Source organism: Pezoporus wallicus, unplaced genomic scaffold (assembly GCF_028554395.1).
Source record: "Pezoporus wallicus isolate ANWC-B61680 ecotype Strahan unplaced genomic scaffold, APGP_CSIRO_Pwel_v1 contig_5542, whole genome shotgun sequence".
NCBI lineage: Eukaryota > Metazoa > Chordata > Aves > Psittaciformes > Psittacidae > Pezoporus > Pezoporus wallicus.
The window spans coordinates 2,598,769-2,615,430 of NW_026640165.1; the positions used below are offsets into that span (position 1 = coordinate 2,598,769).

The window sequence follows — 16,662 nt, forward strand, 5'->3', positions numbered from 1 at the left end:
TTGACCTGTTTTGTTTTCCATAGAAATAAAATATGTTGTTTATTTATGGATAAGCAGTAAGCTTCTAGTTGAGAAAGTATAACCGGTGAGTGCAATAAGCAACCATAAGGAATGCTGGGGGCAGAAGGTGCCTGTTTGTATATGTGAGACTGTAAGCATCTATGTGCTTTTATTCTTTATTCTTTGCTGGGTTTTAACCATATAGAATCCATACACTACATGTTGCTGCTGACAACTAACGATTTCTTGACTTGCCAGTAGAATGGGATTTTGGAAAGTTTTAGAAGTGTGCAGTTAAACGTGGCCTCCTGAAACCTTGCCTGGTGGAAGTAAATAGGAGTTTCATAGTGGGTTTCAGTAGGCCAAGACTTGAAATTGATTTTTATTTACCTACTCTTAAGGAGAAAAAGAAAGGGCTATTGAGAGATCAGGAACTGGATGATTCTGATGACTAGAGCAATGTGATACAATTTTGACAAGCAGTTAGCAGTTTAATTTAGAGAGGCTTAAGAAGTGAGGATGCATTAACTTTAGTGTTTTAATTCAGATGATGTCTATCCTTTATGAATCTTTTCTCTCCAAGAGTTGCACCCTTGCTGGATCTCAGTGTGCAGCTCTTTCAGATGGACTGAGCCTGAACAGGCATTGCAGTTACTACTGGGCAGGCAGACTGTAGAGCCAGGCTCAAAACGCATGTGTATGTAGATACTCAGTTCTCAGTACATACAGTTTCCCTCTGAAAGTCCTCTCCTGCCACACCACAAGTTATGTAGGCATGGCCTCAAATGGCTGTACTAATGGGGAAGAGGAGCAGAGGAAGGGAGCTGGGAAGATCCAAATACCTTGTCTTAGCCAGTGGGCAAGGTGGTAATATCCAGCCATAGGTACAATCATTTACATCTGGCATCATCTAAAATGACCCAAGCACTTTTGCAAGTAGTCACTTGAGCATGTTGTCCATCATGGATTATTGATTTGAAATAAAAAGTGGTTTATGCTTAGAATAGAAAAACATGGACCGCTAAGATTTCTGAGGATAACACATCTGGGCATTAAGACAACAAAGGGACATTTAAAGCAAGCTACCTTTTGAACAGGAAAAAAAAGAAGGGAAAAAGTGAGCTTTGACATTTTTAATATGATAGCCTGTAGGCTGCTGGGTATTTGAGGGCTTGAATATCAGTATTTCAGTCAGCACAAATTAATAGAACAAGATGAAAAGGGCTTCTACAGCATGAACAAAACTACTCAAGTGTTTTCTTGGAGGTTTATTTAGCTCTCCCTGAGAACACAGGCACAATATCTGTGTTCATTTGAGCTCTCTGAAAAATGGCAGAAGGCTTCCTTTTTCTTCCCTTTTCGTTTTGCTCAGTTGATTTATTTATGAGTTACTGTTTACGTGAAATGATTGATTCCTCTCAGAGAGGTAGAAAATTCTGACATCCTTCTGTTGGGAGCAGATTCGTATCCATGCAGCATGGTGCCAAGGCGTTTCAAAGCAATCGTGTTCTGGTTAAGACAAAAGTAGTACAAGAGAGAGGGTTTCCGGTGCATCAGTGGCAGTGAAGTAAACTTGCAAAACCTAAACCCAGGAGGTTGTGAGTGTCACTTGCAGTATGTTGGATGCCATAGATTAACTCTGCCTGACCTTTAACAGGACCTTAATGAAAACATATTTGATTTTCAAGCTGTGTTTCCTAAGACAGTGCACAAGAGTGCTAAAATCCCACGTTTTAGCAGAAGAGCGAGCATGAAGCAACAGCTGGGTTTGAAAGCTGGATTAATGTAAGATAAAAACAAAAGCCCGATTTCTGGCAGGGTATGATTGACCGCTGAAAACCTAACCAGCCAAAAGAATGACAGTTCGTCTCCTGATGTCCTCCAGTCAAAGCTTTATTCAAGCACAAGTTATACCTAGGTTATGCCTGCTTTCCAGGGTAACTGGGTGTCAGCCTGTGGCTGTGTTATTCAGGAAGTCACACTTCATATTTGTTATGATCTTTTTTGATTTAAAATCAGGAACTATAACATGAGTCAGATTGAAATTAACGGTGCTGGTTTGTCTCTCCCTCTGTTTGCAGGTACTACAGTGCTACCATTTTGCAGATGTCAGGAGTTGAAGACGATAGGCTTGCAATCTGGCTGGCTGCACTGACAGCATTTATAAACTTCATTTTTACTCTAGTGGGAGTCTGGCTCGTTGAAAGAATGGGTCGCCGGAAACTTACACTTGGTAGCTTAGCAGGTGAGTGCTTAATTAGTGTATGGTATTTTATCATCAATAAAATTAAAATAAAGTAATGCCAAATAAATACTAATAAATTTAAAAGTTTTTTTTCAAAGTAGTCCTCTTTAAACTAACAATGTTCATCCCATCTTCTCTCTGAAATCATATGGCTTTTTCAAGACCTCTAGTATAGCGCCACAGCTAAAGGCTAGCTTGAAAAAGAGGTTTAGCATGTAATTTTTTCACGTGCAGTTTTTCTCCTTCAAGCCAAGGGTGACAAAGTTTTTCTTTAGCTTGTTAATACTTTTTTGTTATAGTATAAGTACTCAAATACTTGTAACCTCAGAGGTGGTAAGTTTTTAAATCTCATGTGCGTATGTGATCCGTAGTTTCTGGCTCATTAATTGGAATTCAGAACATCTTATCAAGAATTACCAGAGAAAGCACATTGCACATAGCCATTGGGGCCCTTTTAAAAAATTATGCAGTTATTTGAAGAGCTGTCTCAAATACAATACAGTAAATTCTGTACTTACACTAATGTGGTTTTAACTCATACTAAAAGAGAGAATTCTAGAATTGTAGATTTTGTCCAAATATTCAAACACTGAAAACTCATCAGGCAGCAATCTCTTGGAGGCAGGAAAAGGCAGAGCAAACAGCCTTGCCCACGCTCAGCTGCGTTCTGCTATTTACCAGTAAGTCCTTGTTTGCTACTGCATTATGTTCTTATTCTGCCATAAGTGATCTGTGACTGATACCTGCCTCTGACTGAAAGGTTCAGACATTTCCAAGAACAGCTCCTGCTCCTCTTGAAATAGCGTTCACAAGTGTTCAGCTGAAAAGGTTTAATGTCTCCGTATTTTGTTCTGTTGTTGCTGTCAGGGATCCAAACTTCCAGTTAATGCAACACAGCAGAGTGGGGGACCACCTGCCAAGTTGCTGGCCATCTGCAGTTCCCAAGGGATGGGAGTTAATCAACACTCGTGGTATTTGAATGCATTTATATAGGCAGAACAGAGACAGCACAGTGCAGTGTCTGGCTTGATACAGAGTTACCCAAATCTGTAAATCAAAACATGCAGCTTGGTGCTCCAAATTATAATAAATTTGTATTTGTTTGTTACCATCTTGATTTGGAGTCAAGAAACATAAAGTGTTTTTCATGATCCAAGTTTAGAAATGTACCCATGACAGAGGAGATTGGAAAAGCACATTTATCATGTTTTGAAAAATAAGAGACAAAATCTCAAATCACTACTTTTATCACAGTCTACCTCCAGATCAGTTAAAATACATCATCTCTCCTGTAAGTTCTTCTGTGCCCCCAGGCACTGCCAAGTTTTTCAGAGAGGAAAGACCCAGTTCTGTACCATTCCTTATGCTCAATGCCTTATTTCCCCTGTGGTACTCATCTGCTTGCTTGTCTTCCTGCAAAACGGATCCCTCCTGGCAGTGCACTGGTACTTCTGGTACTACCTCTCCTTTATAATCTCTTGGGATGGAGTATTTTTATATATATATGTATGTGTGCATGTATGCATATATATGTATATGTGTGTGTATATATGGCCCAAATAACTGCAGAACTCTGGCCAGCCACTCAGGACTTTGTTACTCTTCTGGACCCAGCTGTATAGGTGTGATTCCTATGTGGATGTACACAATGACAGAGCTCTTAGCTTTTTGGCTCTAGTTAACATACTCAAAGGCCATACATTTGAAAAATAGGTATGTCTCTTACAAAACATATTAGTCATAGAATAAGAGAGAATATAGAAATAGGGCACAGAATTAACGAAGGGGTATAATACAATCAAGGGTTATTTGTTTGTGATGTTTAGACACAAAGGGATTGGTAAAAATCATTTGTCTTCTGTGGTCAGTCTCTGGCTGTTAGCAGCATCGCTTGAGCCGTGCTGCATTGCTTGCTGTGGTCTTTATCACAGGTCCCACCTGAAGGAATATACAAACAATGACAGTAATGAAATCATGTTTCATTTGTCTGTACTATTTAGAAGTTTCTAATGCAGTGTTTGATACTTTGATCTACGTAGTAGTGGATACGATGTGTTTTCCTTAGCAAGAGGGCTATTTAATAAAATGATTACTAAATCTGCTGATGGATTTGTTTTGCATGATGAGTTTTCTCATGGGGTAAGCTTATATTTGACTGTTCTACTTTGGTTTATGTTTCTAAGGACATTAACTTTCATGCAGAGATATTGCTGGCTGCTTCTTTGGTCTTTGGAGAAGCCATGTATGCCCCAGTCTCCTGTTACATAAAAATAAGTCAAAATTACTGACTTTGCCTGCTGCTGCAACAATTTGGGTTAGTTTTTTTTGTAAAACTTAATGGATGTGATGTTTATTAGATGATAACTTACAAGAATAATCAGTAGAGAGTAATATTAAGATTTTTATTAAAAGCCAACATACTGTGATTTAATTTGTGAACTCCTGCAGCTTCTCCTGCTTTCTGATAACATTTGGGAAGAGCTATTTTAAATTGAATTTAATGTACCCTTATTATTAGCAACTTTTGAAAAACTCAGCCTTTCAGGTCAGTGCAGAAGTATAAAAACCCCTAACAAACACAAACCAAAAAGCCCCACATCTTTTTCGTTCTCTTTACTACAGTTACTGTTTCCTCTTAGTTTGCCATCCATTTTATGTCTTGTCAGTGTTTCATTATCTTTCTTCTGCTCTTCAGTTAATTTCTTTCTTCCAAGCTGTTAATTGGGAAACATGCAGGGATTTTGACAAGTGCAGGATCCATTTTATTTGTGTTTTTCCACTTCAGAAATTGTCAATTTGAAAGCATGATGGTAGTTAAACAAAATGTATCTCTTCTTTTTGTAACAGAGAGGATCTAAAATATCTTCAAGATATTTCCATGTTTCTTGTTTGTTTGTTTTTTCATCTCAGCTAATGATGTTCTGTAATTGCATGGTTTTGTTCATCATAGACAAACTTACCACAGAATGAAAAGATATAATAAACTTCATTTGCCAAGCTTAAATATGCTGTTTTTTTCCAAAGAAGTAAGACATTTGCAGAGGTGCTGGAAGTGTTAGTGTATTTTGTTAACTTAAAAGACAGACAAAGCATATATAGAATGAATATAAATAAGGTTATAGGCCGTTTCTAAGGACATTTGCTGTCTAGTTTATGGCATTTTGAAAGTACAGTAAATCTAGTGCAATATCCAGCCTGCCCAGAAAACTGAGATTATTATTACCGTACCTACTAGCCATAGCAGTACAAAGACAAGTCTAGAATAAGATGAAATCCCATTTTATGGTCTGTAGGTGCATTCTCCACATATAGTTTGTGATTAAGTTTAAAGTTTTAGTGGCCTCAGTTGAGGCAAATGTGTGGCCCAGTCACCTCTAGTTCGTATGTATGCCTGTTAGCCATGACTGCTGCACAGACACATTTATGAATAATTTTATTACTAAGTTCTTGGTACTTAAGATATTATTTATATCTCAGAAAAAGTTTTTCATGTACCTGGTGGGCTTGCCACCTAGAAAACTCTTGCTTTTCTCATTAAAAACACCATCAAACCCACTCCTGAAACTGTCAATCAAAACATCCCCTCTGCCCTTCATCCACCAAATGCAGTATCCTTAATTTGCCATCAGTCATTTAGCTAAATCACTGCACACTTCTAAATGTGTATTGCCTGGGATGTGCTTCAGTGCTTTGTGCATTGGGTTTTGTATGGTAAGGGTAGTGTTAATTAGAGTATTGGTAACTAACTCACAAATAATGTTATTACTATTTCTGTATTTTAGATCAGTCTATACATGTTACATGTGACATACCACATAAATAGTATACAAACAGGTATACAGGGTATTTTATACAATCGAGCACTCAATGCCTCATCAAGTGGAAAGATGTGAAGGTTTTATAAGTTAGTTTGAGATAGTTGCAGTAGTGAAGTATATTCATTAAAATAATACAGTGTGACAACTAAGGTAGGAAAACCGTGAGCTATGTTCTAGTGATGGCCTGCTGCACAAAGTATGAACCTTTTTTGCCATCTTCCCTCTTGTCATTTTGCCCGGTTTGTGCACAAGGAATTTGCTGGGGGGGGACAGGAGCAAATACGTAGAAGGGGGCTTTTTCCTAGCAGATATTATGTGTGTTCTTTGAAACAAGATCAGAAATTGCCGTTGGGCTTTTTTGTGGTATTTTTATGAAAAGTCAAATTTCTCTCTTTTCACAAAGGCAAGAAGAGTCACTGAAAAGGCTGATGCTATTTTCTGTTTTATAGGAAAGACTGCAAGTCTGGGTGTGGGAAGGGGGAGTCATGTGGTGATTTCAAAGACACCGTAAATTTTACCTTTGCGGTAAAAACTTGTGCAGTTTTCAGTTCCACATTTAAAGAAAAAAGGTCCCAGTGTATTAATTTAATATCTGGATATTAAACCTGATGCACTTGACTTTAACATGTAACCCAATTCAAGGCATGGATGTAACAAAGGGTATTTTTCTTAGGTTCTCATCATAACTCCTTAGTGAATGCTGTATGCATGGTAATGGAGTGCCTTGCTTTCCCAAGCATAGTTCAGTTCAACAGAGAATTATTTTGTGTGCTCTGAAGAAAAGTATCACATTGTTCTTTATCTGTATTTTTAGGTACTGCTGTAGCAATCCTTATCCTAGCTTCGGGATTTTTGCTATCAGCTCAGGTCTCGCCAAGGATCACACTTAATCCATCAGATCCTTCACATCAAAACTCTACCTGCACAAAATACAGGTGAGATTTCATGATCATTCGTGCAGTCTTCTTCAAGATTGTGTCCAATTAGTTCCGTTTTACAAACTAGTGTAAGAGACTCAGTCTTGTAAAAGGAGCTAAGCTAGATACCTAAAGTTAAGATCCTACCTTCCCTCCATACAGAAAATTAGACTTTTTTGCTTAAATGCTCTGAATAATTCTTTGGAGTTTCTTGGTCTAAATAAGGTGGCTAAGCAGCAAACTCCGTACTTGAGATCCCCTCTGTTATATGACACCTACTGCAACCTATAGTGAACACAAAGTCAGGAATATTTGATAACTAATTTATAAAAATGCTTGCTGTTATTCATCTACTTGGAGCATTTGTTGTGTAGCAGCTGTAAACTCTTCAAGAAGATGTGTTCTTGCCTTTTGTTTTCCTAAGCGGAAAAATACAATCTTCAGATAACTACAGACCAAGTAACTATTAAAATAAATGTGATTTTTTTGACCTTTTTGCTATAGTAGGTAGAGGATGCACTTTCATAAGCAATCATAGTTTTAGATAACATTACTTCTGGAGTATTCAGAATGTGTATTCCCTGTACTTTGTGGGGTTTTTATTCACATGTGAGTGCTCTTATGTTCATTTAGCTGGCAGACTAGAAAATTCCATATTGAGAGGTTGGTTAAATGTCTAAAGAAATTATCACCTATGTTCAAAATCTGTTTTACATGTGTTTGCAATGCAGATACATATCAAGAAATGAGAGGTACACTTACAGTTTCTGAGCGATACTGGCTAAAAATATGGCTCATGGCTTTTCATATGACAGCATAATGTTTTAGGTGAAAGATTCTGAAGGTCTGAAGGTTTATAGATGCCTGGAGAGGGGGCAGAAGGCCTTCAAAAGACTGTAAATAGGTACTAATAACTGCAACATTAGATATTACCAGATATGAGGTTTCCTACATGCAACCCCCTGTATTTTACTTGTTTTCTACTGCAGTGTCAACTATATTTTGCCATTTTTAAGATGTGCCTATACAGCTCTTTCAAATGACAAGTAATCTGGTTAAAAGCTGCAAAGGGGGAAAGAGCTTCCAAATGCTCTCCTCTCAGAATATGTTAACATTAATAGCAGGATGTCAGAATGATTCGCCTAGGACTTCAGTTAACTGTTTGGGAAGGATGTCTGGATGCACCAGAACTCATTATGTGTTATCTAATAAATCTAGGTTACTGTAGGACCTGAAACAGTATGAAATCTGTGTAGAAGAAATATGGGTAGTCCAGCTTAAAAAGTAATGAAAAATTATTTGACACAGCTTTCATTTTCCAGTTAACCACAGCTGGTCAAGGAAGGAAATTCAGGCTTGCTGCAGCTTGTTTGGTGTGCACTTCTGGGCAAAAGCATGAACAGTTACAGCAGGTAGTTCTAGCAAAGATATATGTTGTTTCGTGAGTTATTGGAATACTTTTAATCTGTCATTATTTCTATTTCAGACATGAAGTGAGCAAAACCAAATACAGTAAAACTTCAAATGGTCTAGAAAAGAGCAGCAAAAGAATTGAAGTGTATTCACTTGGGAGCATTTTGAAATAGAGCTCTCTTATTTAAAGATTAAAGTGAACATGTGAAATGATGAGCAACACATGAGAAGTCTTTGGATGTTACTGTTTTAATCTGATACTGTACCTTAGTTAAGAGACACAAAAGTCAGGAGAGTTGAAACTAGTAAGTGGATGCAGTTGCCCACAAGTCACAGAATGAGGCTACAGCACCCCGCTATTTGAAAGGATTAAAAAACATAGGGATTGATATGGTTAAGAAGTATTTTCACACTTATGTATCTAAAACTATATTTGGGATATCAATTTTCATGCTTCAAAACATCACCAAGCCCTGACCCTGCTAGAGTCAAAGGAAGAATATTCCTTCAGCATGGATATTAGTGTTCATTATGAGAGGTGATATCAGCCACTGACTCCAGAGCAGGAAGCCTTAAAATTCCAGGTGTCTTCAGCCAAGGCAGAAGTCAGTGCAAGAAATACTGTCTGCCTTTGGCAAGGATCAAGGGGAAAAAACATGTTAAACATTTTGTCTTCAGTGATGTCTCTAGAGGAGCTCAGTTTCAGCATGCCTTTCTGCCAAGGTCTTGTAGCTACACATAGAGAATATACATTAATTTGTTCTTTTATCTTAATTATTTCTGGAGCAGTTGACATATAATCATATGTTATATTTGACTTGGAAAAGTAGCTGTTCAGGATAGGAATATGCCTAGGCTCACCTCTATCTCCCTTGTGGCCTTGGAGGTGTTCCCCATGGCAGTTACGGAGTTGAGTCAGATGTTCTCAAACCTGAGGATTTGGAAATAAAAAACTACTCTGCATAATTCCAGTCTTGCATATTTTTTATGTTACTCTAAAGGCATTAAAGGAGCTGTACAGATAGTGCTATGAGTAACAAATGTTACTGTAAGGTTAGTTACAAATAAGATATCTGATCAAATCAAAATAAAGTAATGTAAGAGCAGTGGTCTCTTACTATTTAATCCATGTCTTAGCTTGCTACAGTATAACTGTTGGCATCTCATACTGCATAGCGTTGTGTCTTGCAAGCCTTAAAGAGGTCTCAGAAAGTTTTGGAAAAGCAAAAGACAGCAGGACTTCAGAAGATCCACACATAATGCCATATCCCTGTAGCCACTGTAACCTCTTCTAAATATGCGTGTCTACACAGATGCAGCTCATAGTCTTCTTTATCAAATGGTGATGCAGTGCTTCTCTGAGGTGAGGTATACCTAAGAGTCTAAATCTGTTTGCAGCTTGGCCATCTCACAGTATGGGGCAGTTTCCTAAATATAGTTGTCTTTGCCAAAGTGTACCTATAAGTTATAAAAACATCAATAAAACTTATTTTGCTGACAGAAGTTTCATTGATACTGTGTAGTATCATAGAAATGGGTTTTATGTTTGCAAATCTTTTGGGTTACACTAAGAGTGGGTGTCCATTACGGAAGCCTTAGAGCTACGGCAGTCTTGTTTATTTGTTGTTCCCTCAGATCCATGTTCCTCTGCACAGAATAATTCCAGCTTCTACCATAACAATGAAGATAGAACAGACTAGCAAATAAAGAACACAGTCGCAGTCCTAATTCAAAAAAGCACCTAGGGCTTGAATACTGCATTCTGAAAGAGCTGTGCTGAGCAAACGGAGTTACAAGTAACCTGTATGTGGTTTGCAGAAAGCAAACCAGTAAGATATGCTGCAAATGTCAAGTAAGATATTTTCATTTGGAGTAGAGATGTACAATATTGTAGTTGATCAACAGACAAAAGATAATCTATAAATCAGGGGAAAAAAAAAGTTATGTGTCACAAGGACATCATGGAAATAATGCAAATCCAGCAGGACACCCGAACACTGAAATTCACTTTGCCTCCTCATAGGTGGAAATGGGTGGGTGTCTTGCTGAGGAAAGGCAAGGTGAACACTCTTCTGTGTGCCATCCTTACATCAAACTTCATTTTCATACTCAGCCCATGTGAGATTGTTCAGATATTTGCAGTGTGACAGCCACTTTGATCTTAATCTTTTCAGCAGTTGTAATCTGTTACTCATCAAGGCCACACAGAAGCTCAAGAGGTAAATTCAGGAATCAAACCCACCATCCCCAAATTTGTCATCTTAGAAATGAAAAGATGATGTAGCCATTCCTATTATTCTGACCACTCAGAACTCTATGAACATGTTCCTGCTTTTACCAGGGACTTGCCTGTTCTGGAAGGAGGTCCTGTGCACTAGCTACCCTACCACCTTTTCCCAGTCTGCAAAGAATCAAGGGTGTGACTGTCCCACTTGACCTTTCTCAGGGACATTCACCTATTTCTGGAAAAGTGTCATTGTCCTGTTGCTGCGTATTCTTTGTCTTTTGGTCTCCTTTCATTCATGTCTGTCTCACTGCACTTCTTGAGACTTGGTCAGCTGTAGAAAACATGCAGTGAATTTTTTCTGTTTAAGCAGTATTTTTCACCTCAGTTACTGTATGAAAATGGTAACTTCTGTGTTAATCTTAGGGAAATGGTACCTGTCCACAAGAATTTTCTCGAGTCCCTTCTCAAACTGATTGTCTGCAGAATTTCATTAAAATAATACAGGCGGTGCCAGCTCTGCTGGACACACAAGGGCTCTGTTGTTCATCTTTGAATTAGTCACCCTCACGTGGTTAGTGTTGCTAAGCTCATTGTACAAATACACATTACTGAGATAAAGACACCAATATTTAGTACTCTTACATAGCAGTTTTACATGATAGCTAATTGGCAAGAATTCTTTGTAAATTTAGCAAAAGTATAAGGTTGTGCTCAGTCCTGAAAACCTTAGTTAACATAGTAACTGAAGATGGGTTTATTGTATTTAGTAGCCTTAGGATCCATCCGATAAGTATATTCGTTATTTTACTTGAGTTAACTCATCAGCAATCTGATTTATCTGCAAACTGGACATCAGTATTCTTCGTGCTGTTACTGTATCATAGAACCAGTGTTTTTTAAATTATCATTCTCATTTTTTGTTTCTAATATCAAAGTAACTGAGTCACTGGTCATTCTGATAACCCAGAATTCCAATAATAAATATAGTAATGTGTTTCTGCTATTAAGGTCAGAAAATTTTGGGTATATAAAAAGATAAAGAGTGTTTGAGGATACTTTTGCTGGCTCTTACAAAATGTAATTAAAATTCTTATGGACAGTTTATGTTCTAGAACTGTAAAATGACCTTGACATAGTCTTGAAATTATTAAGTAGATAATATAAGGTTATGTTGCTTGGTAATAATTTTCCGTTTGCTGGCGTGTTTCTCCTATGAATCAAAGCTTGTGATTCAATTTAAAGTTTGAAGGGATAGGAAGGAATACATCAGATCTATGTAGTAAGCATCTTTAATGTGAATGAGGAAAAACTCTTCCCATCAATTTAAAACACGAAGATCTAAAAAGTGACTTTCATGAACTATAACATCTGTGAGTGTAATGCATATGCTGTGACACTGTTAACATTTCCACTTTCTCTTTGAATCAAGCTCTGCGTTACTGAAGGAACAAGATGTCATTCATATAGTAACCTATTAACACACACGTCTCTGCTAATATTTCTAAGACTTTGCTGTTTAACAAAAGTTGGAACAATGCTTATGGAATTATTTTGTAAAATCTTCCAAAGTGATGGTGTTATACTTTATATGAGCTGCAGGTTTTAGTCACACAAGAATGATTTTAATCCAGTTCAAGCAAGGTTTGTACCTCATCTACCTAAAAGCTCAGAGTCTATCTATGCGTAGGGTCTCTTTGGAAGAGTACTTTTAAAACCAAGCATTTTACAGAGACTGTCATTATGTTCAAAATAAAGCCATGTGTAAGACAGTTGTTTCTGTTATTTATTATCTGTGTTAATCAGTTACAGGCAGAAATCAGGAAGCTGTTGTGCTGGAGGCTATATAAATTCAGAAAAAGATCATCAAGGACAAGAGATAATTGATACCTATATGCAAGTAGACTGTGAATATGGTACTTTTCATGTGATGTCAGCATTCCAGGACAGTCTGTTGTCAAGGAGCTTATAGTAGTAGTGGTATACCCATGATGATCTAAGAACTTGAGCAATGCAAGGTTTATAGAGAGTAGTTTCCTGTCTAGGACTATGGTAGGTAGGAAAAATGGATGAGCCATTGGGGTCCTCTTCAGGTCTAAAGCAGAAGTAGCAAACATCAAGAGGCTGAAAACAGTCGCTCTAAGTACATATAACTGTGTTGCTTATTTGAGGTATGTGAATCTTTGGAAAAGAAGGTTTAAGGAAAGTTTAAAGATTTATTGCATTTGTATGTGGCTGGCATATAGAGAAGGACAAGGACTCAGTACTGGTCTGGAACTCTTACCTGGGAAGGAGTCACTGAAGAATAGTTTCAATAGACTAGATGGAGCAAGAGCCTGATTTGAAGATGAGAAAGGGTTGATCATATTTGAATGTAACTGTAATTTAGCTCTTTCAGTTGGGGCTGGAGGGAGAGGCATTCTCTGGCTGTAAGAATACAATGACAGAAACAAGGAAAACTTGATTCCAGTCTGTTATTTTTCTGTAAGGAACTGGAAAGCAACTATACCACATGCTAAGGGAGATAGAGGATTGTGTGCATAACCGATCTTGAGAGCAAAGAGTAAACCTCAGATGGTTTTTATTCTTCCTACGGTTCTGTGAGGAAAACTTTTTTTCAGGAATATGAGTATTTGCATCAGACAGAGCAGGAGCAGTTAGTTCGGCAAGCCACAAATGCAACCAGAGTGGTGCTGAAGACCAAGACATGGACAAACTGTCTTGCATAGAATGTCCCAAGTTGGAAGGGACCCATTAGGATCATACAAGTCCACTTGCATGTCGTGAGTGTATCAGATTTTCACATATGACTACTACTTCACATACATTGTGCAGCATGTGCTCAGTGAAGATGATGAAAGCGGAACAGATGGAAAGAGTCTGTCCCCAAGAAATGTCTGTATTTGTGGATGATTTTATACTCTGAGTGTTCATGCTGCCCATGTAGTAGAATATTATGAAACCAGGTGTTACATTCTGGAAAAGGACTGCAGAGTCCATAATATACAATCAAGCTCAGTTTGTATTTCTGTAACTGGATGACAGGAACATATTGGTATAGTTATATAATTGGGTAACAGCATATGGAAGACGAAGTTGAAAGCTCTTTAAAATGTGGCAAAAGTGAAATTGAGGAAATGTGTTCTAATGTGTGAGCAATTTAGAAATTGAGGTTCAGCTTAAAAAAAGACAGAATAGTGTGACAAAAAGAGAAATGTCACTTGCAGAGCAAGGTGCCCTGGGTTCAGCAGTAGCAGTCATTTTTTCTCCTTCTTAGTAGCTGGTGCAGTGCTGTGTTTTTGACTTTCAGCCTGGGAACAGCGCTGATAACACCGGTGGTTTTAGTTGCTGCTCAATAATGTTTACTCTGACCAAGGGCTTTGTGAGTCTCATGCTCTGCCAGGGAAGCTGGGAGGAAGCAAAGACAGGACACCTGACCCAAACTAGCCAAAGAGGTATTCCATACCACAGCACATCATGCCCAGTATATAAACTGGGGGCAGTTACCCGAAGGGCTTAGATCACTGTTCGGTTTAGCTGGGTATCGGTGGGCAGGTGGTGAGCAGTTGTATTCTCTTCCCTTGTTATTTCCCTTATCATTATTATTATTGGTGGTAGCAGCAGTGATTTGTGTTATATCTTAGTTACTGAACTGCTCTTATCTCAACCCATGTGAGTTACATTCTTCCAGTTCTCCTTCCCATCCCTTCAGAAGCTGGGGGAGGAAGAAAGGGGGGAGTGAGCGAGCAGCTGCATGGTTCTAAGTTACCGGTTGGGCTTAAACCATGACACAAGGGCACTGGGCAAAGGTCTTTTACTGCAAAAGCACTTGACAAAGAGTGGTAAGATGCAACTTGCAGCTCAAATTAAGAGAATTGTAAGAAAGTCATTGCTTACAAGGTCATTTTACAAATCTAAAGCACAAAATATAATGACAAACCAAATGCAACTACCAAGTATTTCAAGCAGCAGAGAAAAAGCAGGGGGAGAAGCAATTGTGAACCTTTCTTTGGCATCTGGAGAATCACTTTAGCATGTCAGTATTTTTATTCAATCTTTTTAGAGACTGCAGTAGAGGCAGTAAACTACATCGTTAGGAAGAAGAAAGAAAACAGTAATTTTGGTTTCAAGATAATGTGCACAGCTGGCCAATTAATTTGTCTCTATAGTTTAAGTTCCCTATGAAAGAAGGTGGTACTGTGAGCTTTGTGGTGCACCTGTAACCTCAGGAACAGTTCAACAGGCAGCCTGCTCCAGAGCAGAGGATTCTGAAAGCTGCTGGTACTGGGACTGGCAAGAAACTGCTAGCAACGGACGTTGAAGTTAGTGCTGTCAGGCTTTCCCGACACATATGTTCCCATTTAGTCAGGTGAAGAGATTGTAAGAGCATGGAAGCCTTGACTGCGTTAGCAGAATTGGAGGGAGGAATTGCAGGTTTGGGGATATCTGGTGTTCTAAAGGTCCATCTGCTTGTCAGTAAATATGCTTTGATAGTGAAGTGGGAACCCAGAAATCCCATTCCCTGGCAGTTTCAAATAATCTGAGAGGCCAGGCTACTGAGACTTCTATTCTGTAGACTTCATGACACTGAGCTGCAAAGAAGATGGGTATCTCTGGATTCAAACCCCTCCTGGACACATTCCTGTATAACCTGCTCTAGATGGTACTGCCTTGGGGGGGTTGGAGTAGATGATCTCCAGAGGTCCCTTCCAACATTAAAATTATGTGATCTTTGGACTTCTGCAGCTTCACATTCCTCGTTGTTATTCTGCTACATGGGCTGAACTGTCTGAAGCCTAGGCGCTTGTCTTCTTGTTGGGTTGCCTAGGAGCCCAGCTGGTAAGCAGGGAGAGAACTAGGCATGTTGTAAAACCTTCCTGCTGTAATGCTGCCTCTTTTCATAAAGATCAGATAATCTCTCTCAGGTATTTCAATCTTGAGAAGTTGTCAGTCTGATAAGCAGTCATCCTGGGAATTTTCAACTGGCTCTTCACAGAGGAACTTTTTTCCAAGACACTAGTTCATAACCTTATCACAAATATAAATATTTCATTATAAAGTACAGGAAACACGTCTCCCATTTATAATTGGATGCAAGTTTCCTTTCCTAAATAGACATGCTAGAGTATTCTGGTATAGAGCTTTAAAGGCCATGACTGATCCGTGGTGTAGATCTGAAGAAGTATCAGTATTTTTATAGATATATACTCTGACATATATTTGGATATGTATGGGGAGTGCTGATAAGAAGGACAGAAAGGAGATCTCTAATTGATACCTATATGTGAATAGTGGATAGTTACATGTCAGTAAGTATTATATTGTGCATTTCTTTTCCTGGTATATTGTGTGCCCTAATTTGTTTACATGAATATGAGCAGGTACATGAGAATATGCAGTCAATTTTACGTTGTTAACCTGTTTTTTTTAGGAAATAGCAATGGGGCTAGAGTGAAGAAGAGCATAAGCCTGAAACTACTATATATTTTATTTCCATTTTTCGAGAGAGAAGTTTGGAGTAAACAGCCTGAGCACATTAATTTTTTTGGTTGTTTTCAAATTGCTTCTCAAAAAAAAAAAATCTTCCTTGCTTATTTCATGCTGCATCTTCAGTGATCATTCGTCCTTATTAACTGATACAGATTTCTTTACTGTGGTACAAAACAGTTGTAATGTATATATGTTGGAATTTTGGAGGAAAATGCTCATCCATCTTTATATTAAAAAAAGCAGTGTTATAAAAATTTTATGTCAGTAATAAAATGGGGCACAGAAGAATGCAAGATGGTCTGAGCAACAGCTGCCTCTCTGAAGTCTGCTGGGAGTTAGATTTGAAAGGGTTTAAAGTATTATATATTGAATTTCTGGGTTTCCTCTGACATGAACTGGGCCTGTCTCTAAAACCTAAAGTCAAAGACAGTGTATGAACTCACTAGATAGCTAATAACAGACAATGCTAACTGAAAGATAAAGGCTTTATAAGTATTTGTCATTTAACTTTGAAAGACAAGCTTCAGAAAAGCTGTGGAAAATATTAATTTTAAA

At 38.1% G+C, this 16,662-nt stretch overlaps 1 protein-coding gene across 2 annotated transcripts in view; it reads left to right on the forward strand.

Annotated features, from left to right (window-relative positions):
* Positions 1-16,662, forward strand: part of SLC2A13 (solute carrier family 2 member 13) — a 161,623-nt gene that overhangs the window by 114,218 nt on the left and 30,743 nt on the right. For both annotated transcript variants that reach the window (XM_057417791.1, XM_057417790.1), the window contains exons 5-6: positions 2,082-2,245; positions 6,878-6,998. In XM_057417791.1, the coding sequence (XP_057273774.1) occupies positions 2,082-2,245; positions 6,878-6,998 (285 nt within the window). The remainder of the gene's footprint in view (positions 1-2,081; positions 2,246-6,877; positions 6,999-16,662) is intronic.